We start from the raw sequence: 21967 nt of genomic DNA on the forward strand, positions 1-21967 counted from the left end.
ACACCATGAAATTAGCATCTGTGTGTGATAAACAATAAGACATTCTTTAAAAGTATGACACCTACAAGAGAACATTTCTCTGTTCCCTCCTCAGCTTGAGAAACTCTTCATCCTGCTAAAAGTCCTCCTCACAGTTTAACACCTAGACGATCTTTAAAAGGGTCTGGTCTGAACTTTAAGGGAAAATTCTTATAAAATGCCCCAAGAATTTTGTCACTCGGTGCAACTCGAACTCGAATGCAGATACATGCAGTGCACAGATTTACCACCAGGGGGCAGAAAGCATTTCATCATAGGACTTTAGTGCAGCACATGAAAAAGGGAAACATCACTTCAACATCTCTCTCCACTCGTTGACTGAACAAGAGGATCAGAGGACAAGATAAGAAGCAATAGGTCCCAAAAGTTATAAAATGCAATTAATGTCGATTTCAGAGTTTTTAATGAACGCAGATCAGAGCCACTGGACTACGACTCCAAGTGAGCACGCTCTGTGGGGTCAGGAACGAGGAAGATATAAGAGCACAGAAATGAAATATACAAGCATTTTATTTTGACACAGAAAGCAACTCCAGTGAATTTCCTTTGAATGTGTTTACATCCCGAGCTGGAACAGCTGATTTAACGAGGTACGATGCTGAAGATCTTCAGAGATGATTCTGGTGTGAACATGCGGACGTTAAGGACAGAGAGAGGGAGACGACACTAGTGCAATATTATATTTATTTCTTACAGTGAATTTTGGTTGCCATACAAGAAATCTTGAGGATTTGAAAGGGGGGGGAGGGGAGGGGGGCGGGGCTTAAGAGTGCAGTTACAGGAAAATTCTCTCTCTTTTCATTTCAGTAATTAGTCGACTCTATGATGATTCAGTAGCACAAAATTACAGCAACATAGAAAACATGAACACAAGTCTTTGCACAAATTACTGAGAAAACATTTCTTAGCCTCTATGAAGACTTAAAGAATAAAATCTATTGATGAGGAAAATCAATTTAAGAAAAACAAACGATGATGAAGGTGGGAGCAGTGTTTCAAAGGGGGGGGGGGGTGGCTGGGTGGAGGTGGGGTTAGTGAGCCATGCCTGGTCTAAACACGGCCTGGTGAAAGCTCCACGCCATGGCGAGGCTTTGAAAGATTCTTCTACATCTACTCAGATCTACAACAGAGAGAAAACTGTCGGTGACTGAAGGACGGCCACCGCTAATCTTTTTGGCGGCGTTATGTTTGTTTACATTTACATAGGTTTCATATATTTCTACCAAATGGCCTCTTCTTTTTTTTTCTTTTTTTAATTTACACTTTTTTTTTTGCTTGTTTTTATACACACACTCTAGATTGAGGGATTTCAGGGGATGAGAGTCAGGCAGACGGTGGTCGTCAGAAGATTTCTGTACGGTGGCCTGAAAGGGAAAACGCACTGAAACGGTGAAGGTCGAGATGTGCTCGGGTGGTCACATCGGCTCGAGGTCCATCGCCTGCGTTTGTATGCTGATGTAAGCACGCTGTGATTGGCTGTCAGAGAGTAGGAGAGAGAGATCGACGTCTCCTCATGAAAGAGGAAGAAATCAAACACACACAGCATCCAAAGTGCCCTAAAGCAGTGGTTCTCAACTGGTGGGTCGGGACCCTGAGGTGGGTCGCGGGGCCTTTTTCGTTAGGTCAAGAATGTGTGGCTGGAAAAAAATACAAATATTTGAAGTGCTTTTTAAACATGTTTGTTTTGTTCAGTTTCTTGCTTCTGTCACATGTTTTGTACCGACTGATGTCCAAACTGCACAATTTTTCAGTAAATCAATCTGATTGGTCGAATAAATTGGGTCGAGGTTCTTCTCACGGAGGAGTTGGCGGTGGGTCCTGAGACTAGTCAGTGGAGAACCACTGACTTAAAAGTTACACGGTTGATGAGAGTCCCTGTCTGAACATATTTACACGGCCACTCTTCAATGTTTGTAATGACGCCACCTGCTGGTGACAGACAGTAAGCCAAGTTTAACATCAAATGTAGGTTGCACCATGTGCTCTAACTTCTTGTTGAGACAGTTTGTCGTTCATCCATATTCTCCGTCCGTAGACCAGTGAAAACTACATCTGTAAACTCTCCGACCAACAGCCAATCACGGTGTGCTACATCATCGTACAGTCGATCGTACTGTGTGACGTCACTAGCAGATGCGGGACCCCGAGCAGATGTAAACACCCGAGCAGATGGCACAAAAGAGTTCAGTCAGGAAAGTTCACGACGTTCACCAACAGAGACGAGCTGAAAATACAAAGACGGCTGCAGAAAGCCGAAAGAAATGAATACTTCAGCAGGCTGCAGGAAAACAAGTCCTTTAAAAAGATCCAAATAAAGAAAAATGGCTGCACTTCCTGTTTGGTTCTCACCATGACAGTAAGAGACTCTTTTTGTCGATCTTTGCATGATACATGTGTCTGTGCACGGAGGTGAAACGACTACAAATGGTGATTTTTTTCACCAAGAGTATAAGGGGGCGCTATGGAGCCATTTTGCAAAACCAAAAAAAAATCAAAAAATCTTCACATGGCCTGATGCGTGTGCAAAAGTCAGTGAGTTTTGGGGGCATGTCACAGCCCTCGAATAATCAGTTAAATCCAGAGATAGATTTTAAAATCAATTCCTTGCATAAATGCTAAATCTTATCCTTCATTAAATCAAAACGCGTGAGTTATTAAATAAAAAAACAATGCGCTCTGATTAAGACATTAACCAATCAGAACAGAATCGTTTTTGAACCAGGCTATGAACATTTTAATTTCTGCTGTCAAAACAGACATTTTAACGTAAGGTGTGTATGGGACATTAAGGATCTTTCACATCCAGCCTCTAGTGGACACTCAATGAACTGCAGTTTATTTTACATTTCCACATTTGCTTCATTCTTAAAACTGGAGGATACCGCTTGGTTCACACCTGAAAGCAGTACAGGAAGTTTGAAATGAGTGTCTTCAAAAATGTTTCACCAACATCCAGTTCCAACAAGCGCCCCCTACAGGCCTGGAGCCTTTCCGCTGTGATATCTGGAGATATAAAGCATTTTTATTCTGCGTTTGTTAATTAATTATTGACGTTTCCTGCAGCACATTTCTCTTTGCGTTTGCAGCTCGTTCCGTTGTAATTGTTCTAGACTTTTGTGGGTTTTTTTCAACGTGCTTTCATCCTGAAGTTGCCTCCTGTTTCTCTGTGTGACGATGATCTCGCCTGTTGCAGCGTGTTTGCCCTCGCTGCCAACCGTACACCTTGGGATTCACTTGATTGGCCAAAATATCTTACACTGCAGTAGTATCTACGTTAGGCAACACTTCAAGAAAACACTGACAAGTGAACGCATCATGATATGTAACTTCAAAATGGGAAAAATAAAACACAACCAAGGAGATTCATTCAGAATAAATATTGCTTCTTACATAACCCAGAAGTCTAATAATAATCACATTTTTATCTATATAGTATTTCTCTTTTTTTTTGGCAATCCACGCATGAGTGTCTTGTTCGGATAACCTCTATAAAATTTCATAGAACTCTATACAAATCTTTAAAAATACTGTGCTTTTCTATCCCACGGCCGACGCGTCGCTGTTTGATTTAAAATATGGAACAGGATAATAGCAGCATTGTCCCGCGCAGGCTGCCTCCGTACGGCTGAATGTTCACAGAACACAGAGCTTGTGTATGTTTCATTAGTCTCCTCGAGAGCTGCACCTCAACATGAAGCCGCGGAGTGCAATATGAAACCAAATAAAGGTGTTTTAAAATCTCTCTCTGCAGACGTCGGGTTAGCGTGGAGCACATACTGGATCGTCCACACGTGAGGCGTGCTCTGAAAGAATCTACTTTAAAATACGACACGAGCTGTACGAGCGACAGTGGTGCAGAAAGGTGGAGGTGAAGGGAAGGGGGAGGGGCCTGTGAGCTATTTAAGGCATCCTCTGCAGGATGATTGGAGGAAGTGGTGGTGGTGGTGGTGGGGGGGGTGAATCCACTGCTTTGGTCCTCAGGTCAGCTCTGGCAACAGTAGATCCTCCTTCATAGATAATCTAAACCTCTTAATAGAGCTATACATTGAATCAAATATCCTCTTAAACACTCTTATATACACACAGTTCAACACATACTGTACTTCTACTTCTGACCAGCCTTTAATCGTCACTAGCAAACACGTACACAGCATCTCCAGCTTTAGAAATGTGGATCTGGTTTTCAAATCTGGACTTTAGAAAACATGTTTGACCGCGGTGTGTCCTTCAGGAGCTGCAGCGGAGTATGAAACGTAAGACTCGGAGAAACTCACATCCCACCAGAAATAATTTCTATCACTTTGTAATCTGAAAAACATCTGTCGGCTTTGTCATCTCATTCTCTGCTTGTGTTTCTGACATAAAACCCTGACGCTGCAGATTCTCCATCTGCTCGAAAAAGCCGATGGTCGTGCAGATTTCACGTCATCAGGATGAAGACGACCTCCTGTAGCGGCTGCTCAGTTTAGCTTCTGCAGCCTCCTTTAAGATAAAATAAAACAGCTCCACGAAGGCTGCACTGCTCACAAACTTTACGTCTCCTTTAACGCTCTGCTCCTAAGTCCAGTACTGGACCCAAACCACAGACCTGCTCCTCCTCACAGCGCAGTTTGGTTGATTTTGGATCTGGTTGTGTTTGAGCTCCAGTTAGCTTCAGTCTCCGCTCTCGTTTTAAACGAAGAACGGTGTATAAAACAGGTCGGGTCAGTCGATAGGCTGGAATAGAAACGTTATAAATTCTGAGATTTTTTTAAACATCAACCTGTGAGTTAGAGATCTTTAATATCAGGACACTAGAAAGGGCGGCAACAGGATCCGAGTCGGGATCTATTGGAGGTCGTCCGTTCATGTTTTGACATTTGTTGGAAGAGTTCGATGAGAAGATTGAAACCGCTGATTGAGTCAGAAATAAAGTATAAACTCGAAGGTGAGGATAATTATCTGCACTTATAAACCGTATGCACGTCTTTTAAAGAGAAGCTAAATTGTTTCCCGCTGAAAGCCGATTGGTTTAGGGATGTTACTTGATGCAGTTATGTTGGCTACAAACGAGAAGATTTTCAAATCTGAACCGATTTTAAAAACGTTAGAGACCACAAACATGAGGTCAGTTTAACAGATGTTTAACATCATAATCCTCCTCATGATTTCACAGAAACTCGAGTGATCAAATGTGACTTCAGAGGAAAAACAAAGATGGAGGACGATGGATGTCGTCAGCTGGCTGTCCGGGCGTTTTTTTGTGGAAATTAACAAATTCCACTCTGCATGGTGCTCAGGTGTGTTTATGTTGTGAAGCTTCCCGGTTTGCTCGCTCTCATTGGCTGTTTCAGGAAGAAGCAGCCTGATCTGGAATCATAAATATCAAACATGTTGGACGAATATAATTCCAGATCGAGGCGGCTCTGACTCCATCAGGAGCAGTGAAATCATCGTATTGACATGACACACTTCAGGACAAATAATCGGTTGACTCAGGCCACGCCCCCTGATCATTAGGTGGGGGAAATTTTGACCTAACATCGTCTCGTGTGCAGCCAGCTGTTGCCTCTTCGTTTCCACATGATGTGACACAGCTTCTGAAGAGGAATGAGAAACAAACACCAAAAGAAGATCCCTCACAAACAGATTGTGTTTGTAAATATCAATGAGCGTCTGACCGAGCCGGACTTCCTGCTTCCTGTCTTTATGCTAAAATAAAAACTCGACTCACACATGAGAGCATCAATCTTCTCATCTCACTCGCCGTCCAGAAAAAGTCAACAAGCCGATTCCTCCCCCAAAAATCTAACTTTTCTCTTTTAAACAAACCATGCAATTCTCTCGTTAAAAAAAACATCAACTTCTACCACGTACGCACGGGGTGTGTGATACGTCAGCATCACTGTGGGGCCGCGTTAACGCCGAGTGTCGACCTGCTTAAAGTGAAGTGGAGGGAGCGCTGACACGATGAGAAAAGAAAGAAAAGAACAGCTCTACTTTCCCTACAGGCTGGCCTATTTAACAGATCCGTGGAAAGAGATAGACTGGCCTTAATCATTCGGGTCAACCATTAACACACACACACACACACACACACACACACACACACACACACACACACACACACACACACACACACACACACACACACACTGAAGTAGAGGGAAAGGCCAAGTGTGCCCTTTACAGACGAGAAGCTGGTTCAACCGTCTCAGCGTCCGTCTCGTACCTCGTGTGAAGAGGTGGACACTGAGTGGGCGTGGTCTGCTGCAGCGTAGCTCCTCCTCCTCCGGTGACCACCTCTCTCCATGCTTTGCTCTCTCTCTGGAGAAGAAGGCCATCGGCGTATCTGTGTGTGTATACATGCTCGGGGTGTGTGTGTGTGTGTGTGTGCAGACAGTGTGTGTTCTCGTTTATTCTCTGTGCATACCGTGTGTGTGTGTGTGTGTGTGTGTGTGTGTGTGTGTGTGTGTGTGTGTGTGTGTGTGTGTGTGTGTGTGTGTGTGTGTGTGTGTGTGCGCGTCATGAGATATTGTTTCATATTCCTTTAAACATGTCATCTAATGTTCTTATTTTGACACAAACAGGTGAAAAGCAAGAAAAATGAAGTCTATCGCAAATTGTTCTCTACAACCTTAGATGCACCCAGAAATATAACTCCGGTAGGACTCTAGTGAAGAAATATTATTCTCTGAACAAACTCTAGCAAAGATAGAAAAGGAGCAACAACCAGCTCAGCTGGTTTTCATGCACCCACACCGGGGTGCACGGACAAAGTCTTTAGTATTCCAAAGCGGTTGGGTGAGCACGAGTCTCTAAGAGAAACTTCCAGATGAGTGTTTCTTTCAGAGTTTGAGTTCAAACTATTCCAGAGTTTTAGTTTCAGTCCTTTGTGCTGGCCTCCTCTGCTTACACTCTCCTTGATGTGACATAGCAGCTATTCTCTTTTTCCCCAACTGTCCCGCCCGACATCCCATGATCCCCTGGTGCTCAGGGCGGGGGGGGGAGAGGAGGAAGAGGGCGGATAACACCGGTGCACTGGATGAGGGCGACAGAGGATGAGAGAGGACAAAAACAGCAAGAGGCAGCATCAGCTTGGACAAAACTTCTACCCAGATCCACGACTTGAGATAATGTCTGATGAAGAGTAAAAGTGATCGGTAACACCTCCCTCTCCTCGGCCCTGACTCCGCCCGCCTCCTCAGGGCTTATCTGTCCTGCAGCAGCTTGAGGGCCCTCTCGATGTTCATGCGGTGGCCGACCCTCGTCACGCCCAGGTCGATCAGGTCCTCTTTCTGCAGGGATGGCAGGTGTGCGCCCTCGATTTCATTGTCCAGGAAGGCGTCTTTGTGCTCCCCCAGATTCAGGCTCTCCAGCCAGTCGGCCACGTCGTGCTTGTTCCAAAGCTCCATGGGTTTGGAGGCGAAGGGCTTCCCCGAGGCCGCCACCGCCTGCATCAGCGTGAGCGGCGACGGGGAGCGAGAGCTCCCGCTGCCGCCGCACGAGGAGCTCAGGCTGTAGCCGCCGCCGCTGCCCATGGGCGGGGTGGGCAGGCCGAAGACGTCGGTGAGGGTGGGCGACACAGAGGGTGGCAGTGAGGAGCAGGGCGTGAGGGAGGAGGCGGAGTCTGGCGGGCTGCAGGGGTGTGTCTGTGATGGGAGGCTGCTGGGAGGGGTGGAGGTGAGGGCAGAGGCCGCGTTGTTACGCATTCCTGAGTCTTCTGTCGGAGGCCTGAGGAACACAAAAGACAAAGAAAGAAAAGATCAGGTCGGATATATTTAATTTTTAACCTCAGATGATCTTTCAGCACGGGCTGAGCTGAACGCCATCTCTGAACGACATGTTCCATAACCAGCTTTACACCTCGTCTGATTATCTGATTATCTTAAGAGGTTTTCTGCTAATGCGGACATCTGAGCTGTCTTTCTGTCCCCTTGGTGAATGAAGTCCTCCAGATATCGAGAGTCCTGAGAGTCGGGGACGTTATCAGAGCTGACCTCTGCAGCAGGAGGTCGGTGAAACTGGAACAGAGCGTATGAGGTCGATGAAGATGCTGCGCCCGTTGACAGATTCAGAAAGTAGATATTTAATCAGAAGACAAACCAATCAGACGTAAAGATGACCTGGCAGGTCACCTGACATTAAATGGTTCCTGAACTGAAACCAAAAAGCTGCCCAGAGGGTAAAGTACTTTTTCTGAACACTAGGTGGCGTACTGTGATGTGGTGCTCTAATGGGCTCACTGGAGTCATGATGAGAAAGATCTCTGTTCATTAAACTTAAACTTCAGCTGTTCATCAAGTCACTGCTGCGAGGACGTACACATGTAATGCTGCTAAATGACCACAAGGTGGCGACTCTTCCCTGGTTAGACTTAAGGCAGGACGGCTGGTTTTCTGTGAGTCTCTGTTCAGACCTTTGAGCTACATGAGCTTCATACTTTGAGATATTTGTACACATTTGTCCACTTGTTATTTATTATTATTAATTTTTTTTTTTTTTTAGAGATAGATAGATATTGATTTATTTTTGGGCTTTTTGTGCCTTCAATGGAGAGACAGCACAGTGGACAGAGCCGGAAAATCAGGGAGAGAGAGAGTGGGGAATGACAGGTCGGATTCAAACCTGGGCCGCCCGCTCGGAGGACTGCAGCCTCCATACATGGGGCGCTCTAACCACTGTGCCACCCTGTTCTTGTTATTTGTTATTTATTAAATCTCTCTCTGATTCATCGACTCACAATGTCACTTCTCTAAACATGGAATCTGAAGTCTGAAGATGAAACACAGTTTGGAGTTCCACCACTAAAAAAGGTAGGAGCTTGTATAAAGTGAACAATTACATTTTATAACATCAGTTAAACTTTACAAAGTCAAGACCAAACCAACAGAGAGCTCCAAGACCTACAACTGAACTGAAGGAACACAAACTGGGGATTCATTTGACGTAAGAACATCGTGGAATCATCTCAGACTCGTCCATGCTGAAAATAAAAACAGGAGGCAGGAAAGTTTCTCCGACACAACAAATCCAACCACAGCAAATAAAAACGCTCCATCCATCACATTACCTGCTGGCTCAACGTGGAGGGATGTGACGGATGTGCTGATATTCAGAGCAGAAACACACACACAAACACACACACACACACACACACACGTGCAGAATAAACTTCCCCTCAGGATCCTGTCTGTTGATTTTCATCCTCATACGGATCTAAACGTCATTAAGAGTTGTTCTGATGACTCAGAGGGAGAAAGTCTGACCTCCAGACTTTCAAACACTTACTTCTTCTCTCGTTGTGTCGTGTGGCAGCCTAGATATTTCTCCCTCCTCATTGTGACATATGGGACGGCCTGAGGGGAAGTGAAGGGGGGAACAAAAGGAGGGTCGCTCTGCCAAAATGGAAGTGGGCCACCGTCAAAGTGCCCCCCCCCCCCCTCCCCCTCCCCCCTCCCCCCTCCCCCCCCCGGCATCTCACACACAGAGACTGAATCAACTTACATACAAGCTTTACTTTTCAACAGCGGCTGCTCCACAGGAAGGTCATGATGGATGGAGGAACGAGGAGGACACAGAGGATAACATTAGACACATGATGAAGACACACACATGATGAAGACACACACACATGATGAAGACACACACACATGATGAAGACACACACATGATGAAGACACACACATGATGAAGACACACACACATGATGAAGACACACACATGATGAAGACACACACACATGATGAAGACACACACACATGATGAAGACACACACATGATGAAGACACACACACATGATGAAGACACACACACATGATGAAGACACACACACATGATGAAGACACACACATGATGAAGACACACACATGATGAAGACACACACACATGATGAAGACACACACATGATGAAGACACACACATGATGAAGACACACACACATGATGATGAAGACACACACACATGATGAAGACACACACATGATGAAGACACACACACATGATGAAGACACACACACATGATGATGAAGACACACACATGATGAAGACACACACACGATGAAGACACACACACATGATGATGAAGACACACACACATGATGAAGACACACACATGTAGAAGACACACACATGATGAAGACACACACATGATGAAGACACACACATGATGAAGACACACACACATGTAGAAGACACACACACACGGCATGAACAGAAGGAGGGACTGCATGCCTCAGCCTCTACTTTCACGTCTGCACAAACTCTTCAACCATCTTCAGAAGACAGAAACACTTCTCTCACATTAAAGACATTTCTTTAAACTCCTCCTGCATGAACAGGAGTCGTCTGTGAGTTTCTTCTTCTACTACTTCTTCTCATCGTTCTCTTTGGTTCTTCTTCACCAACCCTCGCTCTGCTCCGGCTGCACAACATTTTTATTCAAATTTTCCCGTAATGACAAACACACTGGACACCCGAGTTCTCACTCTGATTTCAAACAGAAGCACCGATGCTTCACAACACTTGACCTGAGTCGAGTGTTTGGTGTCCTGATGTTTTATCGTCTACTAATCACTTTTTATATCACGAGTTAAAATTGATGTGAAAACTATGTAATTGCTTGTTAGCCTAATTAGCACGGCGCCCCGCTTAGCTCCTCTGACCTTATTAACGGAGAGTCACGCATAACAAAGAGGACAGAGCTGTTGTGAGCGTCTCTCTGTGCAGGACATCAAGTCTCATTACTGCTGTGTTTGTGTTTCAGAGAAACAGGTAGCATTTATTTAGTGATTAGCTGCGCCTTTGAAAGCTGGATGTGTCCTAAAAGCTCCAAAAAATGAAACAGGAAGTGATGAAAAATGTAATAAAACACCAAAAGGAACAAACTGGATAGGTCATGTTTCATGTAGAGAGAATAGATATGAGTAAAAAAAACAAACAAAGCAAACGTCCAGTGTTAAAAACAGAAGTCGATGTGGAAGTGGAAGTGCAAAATCCTGCAGTTCCTGGAGTGTCCACTAGAGGCTGAGCTGCAGAAGCACAGGAAGTCACATACACACCCATTCTAAAACGCCAGTTTTTACAGCAGAGATTAACATGTTTACAGCCTGGTTCAAAAAACCAAATAGGTGTGATTAGCTCATGTCTCGATGGACACACTCGATCCTGTCTCCAGTTCTGCCTCAAACTGACATTTTCAAAATGTTCTGATGCCAACTGCCAATTTCCAAACATCACGTTCAGCGGTGCACACTATGCAGTAGTTCGCTGTCACTCTATTTAATGCTCCTGTTTCCACATCCTGTGTCGTGGGCCGGCAGCGCCGCTAAGCTCTGCTCCGTTTTAAATACGCTGCGAGTCTTTTTTTGACGGAGTTAGCTGAAAGCACGCGTCAAGCTGGACAGAATAGGTCGACTCGGACAGGAAGTCAGACAAGGAAACTCACAGAGCGTCCAGCCAATTTCAAAATATGTGGATGTTCCATCACTTTATCAACATTATGTCAGCAGGCACGGACTATGTGGAAATACGCAGTTAAAACAACAACTCTTCCTCCTTCAGTTGTTTCAGAGTCGATCTAATAGAACAATAACCTCCAACAGGGAGAATGGCGTCTCTCTCGTGTCCACAGAACCCCCGCTCGCCTGTTTTCAGCACTATGTAACTTTGTCAGCGTGTCGAGGTCGTCTGGTGAGAAGTGCGTTCGTCTTTACGGCACTAGTTCACACAGCAGCCTTCAGCTACAAAGCAGCCAGTTGGCCCGTCTCTGTACTGTTTGATACGACGACTGAGGCTAAGAGGACGGAGACGATGACGATGAAGATAAGAAGAGAGAAAGAGAGAGTGAGCGAACAAGAAGCGGGAAGACTATTATACCTTATAGATGCAGTCTGACAAAAAATATACCAAACCTGAAAATATAATCAAGTCCAGTCCACTAAATTCAAACCAAAACATAATCACAATCACAAAATATGAAAGCTATGAAAAAAGAGCTTTAAAAATGTAGGAACAAGCTGAGGGTGAGCTTTGAAAAGTGCAGAGAGAAACTTAAAGTTCAGAGTTCAGACGCATTCTGCAGATACACACACACACACACACACACACACACACACACACACACACACACACACACACACACACACACACACACACACACACACACACACACGTAAGGTTAGCACGTGGCGTTCATCTCAGTGCTGAGTGAAGCTGTGATATCGATATAAGAGGTGGGAGACCTTCATCGCCTTCATGGCGCCCACACACATCATCATCACATGACTGCCCGCTTCTACAACACAAACCAGCACACACACAATCCGTTCATCGGCATGCACGCACACGCTGCCGTTATTTATAGAAACACACAAACACACGCACTGACTCGGCTGTGCCGTCTTACATAACGGCGACCTACTAAAGCAGCGCGGCACGTGACCTGCGTGAGATGATGTTGAACTCTGCTGAGGGTTAGTCCTGCCACCACACACACACGCACACACACACACGCGCGCACACACCCCCCTCCCCCGACTCAGACTGACATCACTGCAGGCCTCAAGGCTGCTCTCATCCTACGGTTGCTAAGCAACCCTTTCGTCCACAGGCACAACCAACGCACATTTAATCTGGGAAGCTAAGAGACGGGGATAAAAAAAAAAAAAGAAATAAAATAAGACAAAAAAAAAGCTACAAATGTCCAACAGAGAAAATCTGATGATCCCGACATCGCCGAGGCTGATCCCGACACAGCGAGGAAGAAAAAAAGCAAAAGAGGAAGAGCACGAGGGAGCAAAGGATGAAGGGAGAGAGAGAGCATGTGTGAATCTAGGCCATCTTCTGTGCCTCTCTGTTGCCATCTGTTTGTCAGGATCAGAAGCAGGAGCACCTTTCCCCTCCCCGGGCTTCTTCATACGACGACAGTGTGCTCTCTATGATCCCACAACTGATCGGCTGCTCTGATACCTGCAGACCCTCCGATATAAGACGAACAAATGGGGGAGGTTTAAACGACACCTCAGAGCAGCCATCAGTAGGAAGAGTTTATCAAATTGTCCGGGCACAGATTTCAGCGCAGCTTCAGGAACGTGTGACGCTGCAGTCACATCAGGACAGGATCACATCTGGCTGTTTGATCCCACCACAGTCATCGAGTGACTCAACCAAATTAAGCTGATCAGACCAGTTAGCATCACTTCAAACTTCACTGATCACAGATTACAATCCAGTGGATGTTCTGGGAAAAAAGCAGTAAATAGCAGTCGCAGCCATTTACAAATTTTAACACATTTGTGAACCAATTTGACATCTTTGCACCCACCCTCTTCTCATAACCCATTAGCTATATTCTGAGGATGTTCCAGCCGTTTGGGATCAATGGCCGACTTTTGGGTCTTCCAGTGCAGTGGCAGTTATCAATGGAAAACGTCTTCTTGGGCATTGACGCGTTGTTATGACATAAAAAGGCAGGGTTGGTCGTTTTCTAAAACTAGCATGATTTTGAAAGTAACATTCCCTCAGTGCTCCGTCTGCAAACCCATCAGTAAACCCATAAACCCATCCAGTCCTTTGTTTGTGGTCTGCATAAGTCTTACAACACAGAGAAAAATGCTCTGTTTTAAATGTGCTCTCCTTGTAATGTCACAGTGGGATTCTGGTAAAAAGAATCCCACTCATTGCATTTAAAGAGACACACACACCAAAACGGAGCGTTCTGAGAGAGCTGGTTTATACAGGGTCACAAACCTCCTCTGGTGCTTGATTCATGTTATATTTTGACCAAAGCACAGCACAGATGTTTCATTTAGACCACAGGGGACTGTTTGAAAAGGGGGATAATATGTCCTCTTTAAGACAGTGCAAACATTCAAAATAAAAGCGTCACAAAAAAAATGTTTGTAGTAAAATGTTACTCTACACACAGCTGTCCATGTCTTTGACTTATTTTGATCGTACTGCTGTTTTGTGTCGCCATCTTTGAATTCAAAGCAGCGTTTTCTGCCTTCTGCTTCATGTTCTTGCTCAGCTCAAACAGGCACAGTCTGCAAACGGTGACTGAAATAATCAAACATATTCCTCTTGTAATTATCCTCCTGAAGATTACTTTCTACAGCTTTAGCTCAGATTTGCAATAAATCTGACATGAGTCACGTTATGTCGCAATAAAAAGTGCATTCAAATGTTGGTTTTCCAGAAGTCGTTAGAAGCCTCAATGTGAAAACAATCTCTCAGGTTCAGGGAATCATTTTTAAAGAATGGCTGCAGGGGGAAAAAAGCTTTACTTTGAAGGGCTTCCAGACTCAGACCTGACAGACAGTCAACCAGGTAACTCAGGTAAAATGTTCTCCAACATAACAATAAAGGAAACCACTGACACACACACGGATTAAACAGGACAATACATGGTAATAAAATAATCCAAATATCTCTGTTTTAGTATATCCGTATATATTGTGTCTTAAACTCTGTCGTACTGTAGCATGCAACAGCTGTCAAATTGTCAAACAAAAGGTGACCCCTCATTGGTCAGATTGCTACCTTAGCAGGGCTTGCAGGGCTTTTACAGAACTTGAGGAACTGCAGTTTTTTCCCATATTGGCTTAATTTTTCAACACTGGAATGTGCCGCTTGTCTCTAACTTAAACAAACGAGCCAGCTAAAATATGACACCGGCAGTAACACATTATGAAGGGAGAAACTGAAATAAAACTGAATGTAGGTAACTGGACATCTTTAGATGTCAGCCGAACAGCCGGCGCTTATGGATGGAAAACAAACGACTTATGTCGCTGATATGTCGCAGGTTATGTGTGGAGCTGAAATTTAAAGAAGTAAACTCCTGAGTCAGTTACAGCTTCAGAAGAAGATTTATCACAAACACTGAAAGGAGCTGCAGTATTTTCCATTTTCCCAGTAATATGAAGAAGCAGTGTTACAAAGTGTTTAATAACATGTGGACAGGAACAGCGTGTGGTTTGGATTAAATTAAAGCATGACATTTTTTGTTTGTTTGAGTGATGATGTTCACATGAATACGTCATGACAAAAACAAGACAAATAAAGCTGCAGCAAACTTGATTTCTCATCTATTAATCAACCCGTCTTTTAGTCTGAAAAATGTCAGATTCTGTCTGCTTCTCAGAACCCAAAGTAACATCTGTCAATTGCTTTTTTTCACAACTTAGAGTAAAAACTTTTCATTTACTGTCATCAAATTCAAAGAAAAGCAGCCAGTTGTCACATTTAAAAAAAGCTTGAACCAGCAGATGTTTGACATTTCTGCTTGGAAAAATAAAACCTGTATTCAATAATCATAAAACCTGGCGATGAATCTTCTTCTGATTGACTAATCAATCAACCATTTCAGCTCTAAAGGTTAACTGTATCTCCTGAAACACTGCATGGAAGAAGTAGACTTCATCCCCGTTTCCACCAAGTGGTCCGGTTCCGTTCTGTTTGGGGCGGTGTGCTACGCATTCATTGGTGTTTCCAGTGTCAGAAGTTGGAATGGAACCAAAATAACTGATCTGTACCATCCTACTTTTTAGCTTCCCTTTTGTTAGAGTGCCAAGTGTGCTGATCTGACCCTAAAGGGCGGAGCTAGACACACTGCAGTCTGTTAATTGGTTAAGAATCGTCACTTCCTGTGCAACTAAAATAAAGGAGAAACACAAAACGCACCGTGTTTGAATATCCTGTGGATTAGGATAGAGTCATTTCAAGAATGTTTTTTTTATTTTTTGCGGCTCCTGGGGCGTGTAGCTCCGCTCCATGGACGACCCCGGAGATGCAGACCTTCCAGGGAATCTTTGATTTTTTTTGTCTACTGTGTCACATTCTTCTTCTTTGTTGGATTTAATGGTGGTCTACACTATGTCGCGCCGCTGTGATATAGTGATGAGCAGTACTTTAAATGAACACCCGCCAACCGGCCAACTGGGGGTAAAAAAATTCTTTGGCGGGTAACATTGTAGGGTTAGCCGCCATTTTGGCAGTTGATGAATGAAGCAAATATCACTGTGTCTGTTTGAACCGGCAGGCTGCAGAAATGATGCGACAAGTCAGTGTTGCCAGATTGGGCAAATTTGGCTGGTAGAAAATCTGGTTGGTTGGAGCCTTTAAAAATCTACTAGCCATGTTGGCTGGTGATCAAATAAGTAAATTTGAAGCCCTGGTGCTGAGTAAGGGAACGGTTGGTTGTGGAAACACAAGCAAGAACTAAACCGTACCAAACAGCACTGAAGAAAACCTGACCGCTTGGTGGAAACGGGGATTTGGATAACCATGTCAAAATGAAAAAATAAAAATAATGGTGTGATGACAGGCAGGTGAGACCTACCTGTGAAGATGGCAGACACAGGGGATGATGAAGAAAGAAGAGGAGGAGGAAGTGCACGAGACTGGAGGAAAATGAAGATGAAGATGGAGAGGCGTGAGCTGAAAATGAAATGAGTACAAGGTGTAAAGGTCAACAGACACGACAGAACGAGGCGTGAAGCGTGAAAGATGAAACACGAGCAGCTGTGGATATCTCACTGGGGGACAATATTGTGTCAATCTAACTGTGTTTATGAGAAAGAGAATGGCCCAACACCCGGAGGAATCTACTCTTCCTCTCTGCTCTTTACAACCTCTCTGATGAGCGATGGGACCGTTCATACACAATGCATGAGGGCTGTGAATTATTGATGGTGCTTTTTATTTCCCTCTCATACAGGGGGGATGTGAGTTTAAAAAGGCATGAGCTGAGCTGGCTCAGGTGAGCGACTGTCAAAAGCGTTGTCCCTGCTCCTGAAAATCTCACTCCTGTAAGTCCAGGACAATCTGCGACATGGCTGCCCAGGAAAACAATCGATCTGACTACAACCACAGCAAATGAAGAGCTTTTCAACACTTTCCCCGACGTCCACTTTAGAACAGAATCTGAGCTTTTAGAGCGACTAACATGCTGTAAGTGTTTCTAGATGTAGGGTTCACAGTGGGGTCCAGCTTCTGTGCACGGTTTAAAGACTCTAAGCCACAACAAAATGAAGTCTGCAAAGAACATGTGCTTCTCTAAAGACATCTGCATGACATACAAGCAAGTACCATTATACTTCAGATATAACTCAACCAGATACAGTTGAATGCTCCACAGTTATGTGTTGGTTACTCTCTTAGTGTGCACAACCAAGAATCAGCAAGACACGTGAGCCTGCAGAGACTCAAACAGAACGACCTGGTAAATCCACGAGCGAGGGAGAAAATGTTTCATCGTACTTTGCATGAAGAGACTCTGAAGATACAAACACGTACACAAAACTCCCTTAATTCTAAGGCCCCCTGTGCTGTGATATGACGCAACATGGCGCAGTGCTTAAAGGCAGGGTTGGTAATTTCCTCCAGATCCACTTTTTAAGATTTTGGTTGAAATTGTCTTTAGGTCCTGACAGAAATTAATAACTCAGGTGCTCTGAAAAAGGAACAAAGAAAATCTGTCATCTGTAACAGTTGTAATCCTGTAAAAACTTTGACCAATGTCTGCCACGAGGTACCAATCTGATGAACCAATCAGGCGCCTCCCTGTCTCCCTGCTCGCTCTCTACCTCTTGCGTGCTCTAGCTCACACTCAAAGCGCGTCACAGATGACGGAGTTTATCCTGAGAGTTTACTGACCGCTGAATGAGACATGAGACGACGTAGTTTCTACACAATGCAAGACATGAGCTGAGCTACACTTCTGGAGCAACGGCGCTCGTGCATGTAAGTGAGGGGGCGTGGCTTTAGAGGGAGCACAAAGGGGAGGGGGTGGGTGCAGACGTAGCACTGAGGGAATGCTACTTTCAAAATCATGCTAGTTTTCGTAAAATTACCAACCCTGCCTTTAATGCAAATATTGGACTCGGTCATATCACCATGAAATAAGAGAACACTGAAAGGGTAACACAAGAAATTAAAGACTGAAATAAACTATAAAACTGAGTTGATTTAAGATCTAAAGCTAAAGGCGACAGTTCTTATGGAGGTCATGGAAAGGAAAAAAAAAGGAAAACTCAAAAAAAACCTTTCGGTCATTCTCATCACATACCTTGTTCCGAAGCCCCCCCTGGTCCCTGTCGGGGAGTCGAGGCTGTCTCCTGGCTTGGCCGGCCTGTCGCGATTCATTTGCTGCAGAATGGAGCTTAGCTCGGTGATGACGGTGTTCTTGGAGTCCGGTGTGGATGGCGGGCTGCGCAGCTCCGGGGGCTGATCGCCCCACAGCTTGGATGTCCTTTGAGTAGGAGTCCTAGGAGGTTCAGAGGATGAAGGGGGAGGGGGAGGAGCCTGAGGCGGCGTCCCGTAGGACTCAGGAGGCTCCTCTATTAGAGCGTCATGGTAAAGCGATGTTCTGTTAATGACCGACTTTCCCTTGGGTTTGGGTGGCACAGGGGGCCGATCTACCAGGAAGTTGTGCCCGTCTGCGGTGGCATAGAGGCTCTCCAGAGCGCTGTCACAGAAACCTCCCTCTGACGACAGCGTGGAGAGGCTGGAAACAGTGCTGGTGGTCTCCATGTGTTGAGGGTCGCCACTGCTGCGGCTGTCGACCTCTTCGATTCCCGAGTCACCCACCCCTGATTCTGCATCGGGTGGTGGAGGAGGGTATGATGGGGGCATGTTGTTTGAAACCCGTTTGTGTTGATCAGTGACGGGTGGGGGGGCATGAGGGTGGTAAGGAGGAAGAGGAGGTCCCCCGTTCCGTCTCTGATGGTGAAGCATCTCTGCAATGGCACTGGCCTGGTCGTCAGGTATGTCAATACTGTTGGCAAACTCCAGCGGAGGCGGAAGGGGCTCTGAGAATTCAAACTCCTCATCAATGTCAACAGAAGCCAGGGGGGGAGGGGGAATTCTAAAGGGCAGCTTCACTGGTTCATCCATTGACTCACCCAAAGGAATGCTCCTCCTCCGCGATGAGGGTGGCTGTGGATTGGAGAGTGTTGCTTTGAGAGGATCTGGTTGGTTGGGGTCCTTCAGCTCAGACGGCCTGTTGCTGTCCTGCCCCTCCACCTCCTGGTTGTTCACCTTGTTATTTGTGTCAGTGTGAACCATCAACAGCCCCGCCGTCTTGGGCTGTGATGTGTCTCCCACATCAGCTGGCGCACTTTTCCTCTCCTCAACCGCCTGATGCTTCCGTTCTTCCCGTGCACCATCTGTTTCATACTTCTGCTCCGTCATCTGTCTCCGCAGGCCCCCTCGGCCGGGTCGGCCCATGGTTGCCGATGAGATTGCAGCAAAACTTGTCTCAATCCCAGAGCGTAGTTTGGTGTCAATGAAGAGCGGTTGGTTGAGGTCTGGTTTGTGACTTGACTGAATGGGGAGGGACTGAGCTTCATGCTTGGGTGTTTGCTGAACCTGAGGAGGATTTTGAGTCTGATTCTGAGGATGATTCTGTTGCTCCTTCATGGCACGGTCACGAGCTGCCAGGGCCAAAGCCAGCGGAGAGTTAGGGTCCAAGGGCTTGCCTGTAACAGGGTGGAGGTAGGTCCCGTTCGCCCTGTAGTGGCTCTTAGGAGGAGTGGATGGGAGACTAACAGGACTGTCCAGGTTTTGACACTGGCCTGTTCTGGTGTTCAGAGGCTCTCGTACCACTGTGGGCTCAGGAGTGTTGAAATCAGTCATGTTTCCACTTCCGCCCCCTACAGGACGTCCTAGCAGTGCAGCAGGAGGGGGAGCCAATATTCTTCGAAGCCGCTCGTCGCTACTGAACATGCCTTCATCGATTGACTTTGACTGCCGAAGGCGAGGGGTGGGTGTGGGACTGCTGAATTCATCGTCCCCTATATCTATAGACTGGAAGGCGATGGAGTGCTTTTTTGCCTCTAGCCTCTTCTCGCGATCCCGGACCGCTCCGGCAATAGCTGCCGCAAATGGATTGTTCAAAGATAAAGGGTCGTCAGGACGCAAACCTCCACCCAGATTAGGTGTGAGAGGTGGGTGTTCAGGGGTAGTGGGTTCGATCTCCATACTGCTACCCTGGCTGCTCTTGCCGCTGCTGCTGGTGGAGGGCTCCTTGACGATGATGGTGGGGATGGGGATGGAGGAGCATGTTCGTTCTACAGGCGTAGTGGGCATGGAAACTGGGCCTGATGGGCTTGCTTGCACGTGTTTCTCAGGACTGTCCTCAACATTGGACTGCTTTACTAACATGCCCTTCCTTCGAGCTGGTTTTGCTGGAATATACAGAGTCTTATTGCCTACCTCGGAGTAAGGGTTCTCAGGAACGGGCGCGCGCCCTCTTATACGAGTACTCTCAAACTGCTCTGAGCTCTGCCGGTAATATCCACGTCTCAACGTACCAACATCCCTGCGAATGGTCGTCACTGCATTGGGGGAGTTCTGGGTAAAGCTCGGTCGTGTTGTGCCGTAGTTCTTTGTTGCAGGGCCGGAGTTGTAGCCGGGTGGTGAAGGGGGTGAAATGGCAGGGGGAGGGGGGATGTCCTCTGAGGTGTCGGGCATGGAGAGGCTGCGGGAGAACTTGAGAAGGGGCGGTGTGAGATATCCCTGTTTGTCATCCTCTGATGAACCTTTGAGAAATGAAGCAAAAAGAAAAATTATGTGAGGACCTCAGGGACACATTCATTTTATTTCCAGCACGCCCTCTTTTGTGCAAAGAAAATGCCTCATTTTTCAAAGAGAGCTCTTTGTTAGCCTTTATTAATCAAACCAGGGGGGGGTTCCTGAAATGTTGTGTGATGCCAAATCAATACACTTGCACAGCTACATGATGCTTTTTTAACAGCAGAAAAAAGGGGCATTTCCCGAGGAATTAATTTGGCCTATTAATGAACGTCATCGTTTGAAATATAGAGTGCAGACAGGACAAAAAAAACATTTCTACTAAAGGATAAATGCAGATGATGCAAGATTAAAATTCAGTTCAAAAGAGCTGCTTTCGGTATCAAAAGGAGAGCAGATGGTTATTTAACTCCTAGTTGCCATTTAAGGATTCAGTTTACTCGCTAAAATGTGCAGAAGATGCTTGCTTGGTTAAGATATTTAAATCCTATCGTACACGTCTTTTAAACTGTAAAAGTGTCAGGAGGAAACATCTACTGCTGAGGGGAACATTTAACTCTAAGACCAGAGCAATTTCCATGTGTCACACTACCTACAAACCAGAGCATCCTAAAACTGCTGTTGAAGCAACAAAAGGTATACGTTGTTACTTATAATAATGATGGCATTGCTAATCGAAGGAGCTGCGAGTAACATCTGCCTGCATGACGTCCCTCTAGTTCAGCAGGCATGCAGGGTGAGGTTTCAGCATAATGACCTCCACTATTAGCGCCTGAAAGCACACTTTGCTGACTGGATCCTTCTAATTTATCTATAATTAGCTGCAATACTGCTTCAGCACACACAGCAAGTCCTCAGAGCATTAATAGATTATTACGACAAGCTAAAAGCAAAAGGTGCTGCAGACACACACACACACACACACACACACACACACACACACACACACACACACACACACACACACACACACACTGATCTTACCTATGGACTTCTGCTTCTTCATCGTGCCCTTCTCGGGTATCCCCAGAAAGGCCCCGGGCACGGTGGGTGGCACCACTGCGACTCCCTGGCGGTCGTGATACATGGACTGTAAAGCAGAGTGTTGCTAATGATGCACCCAGGAATAGACACGACTTCATTAGCTCTCTGCTGGCTGTGCAGACCGACACTAACAGTGTTCAGTTTCAGCCTTATATCATTTTAATAAACGATAAAACAAACTGCTGTTAGACCGCTTCTTGCATAAGGGGCTTCATTAGGGGAGCAAGGATACAATCGAGCTAATTCCAACACACATTTAAACACTTTTAAAGGTGCACTATGGAGCTCTGGTAGTGAAATTTAAAAGTTGGAGTGAAACAATTCTATGCTATATTTTCTGAACTGAATACACAAACTTTATTCAAAGGACA

General features: G+C 45.5%; 1 protein-coding gene across 1 annotated transcript in view; it reads right to left on the minus strand.

Moving 5' to 3' along the window:
• Window positions 1-705: 705 nt before the first annotated feature.
• The window catches only part of shank2b (SH3 and multiple ankyrin repeat domains 2b), a 208477-nt gene continuing 187215 nt past the window's right edge, over window positions 706-21967 (minus strand). Inside the window, exons 22-24 of the mRNA XM_065952563.1 lie at window positions 21537-21642; window positions 18088-20560; window positions 706-7752 (exon numbers count right to left, since the gene is read on the minus strand). Of these exons, the coding sequence (XP_065808635.1) occupies window positions 7230-7752; window positions 18088-20560; window positions 21537-21642 (3102 nt within the window). The 3' untranslated portion in view covers window positions 706-7229. The remainder of the gene's footprint in view (window positions 7753-18087; window positions 20561-21536; window positions 21643-21967) is intronic.

The sequence above is a fragment of the Labrus bergylta genome, chromosome 3 (assembly GCF_963930695.1).
Source record: "Labrus bergylta chromosome 3, fLabBer1.1, whole genome shotgun sequence".
Taxonomy (NCBI): Eukaryota; Metazoa; Chordata; class Actinopteri; order Labriformes; family Labridae; genus Labrus; species Labrus bergylta.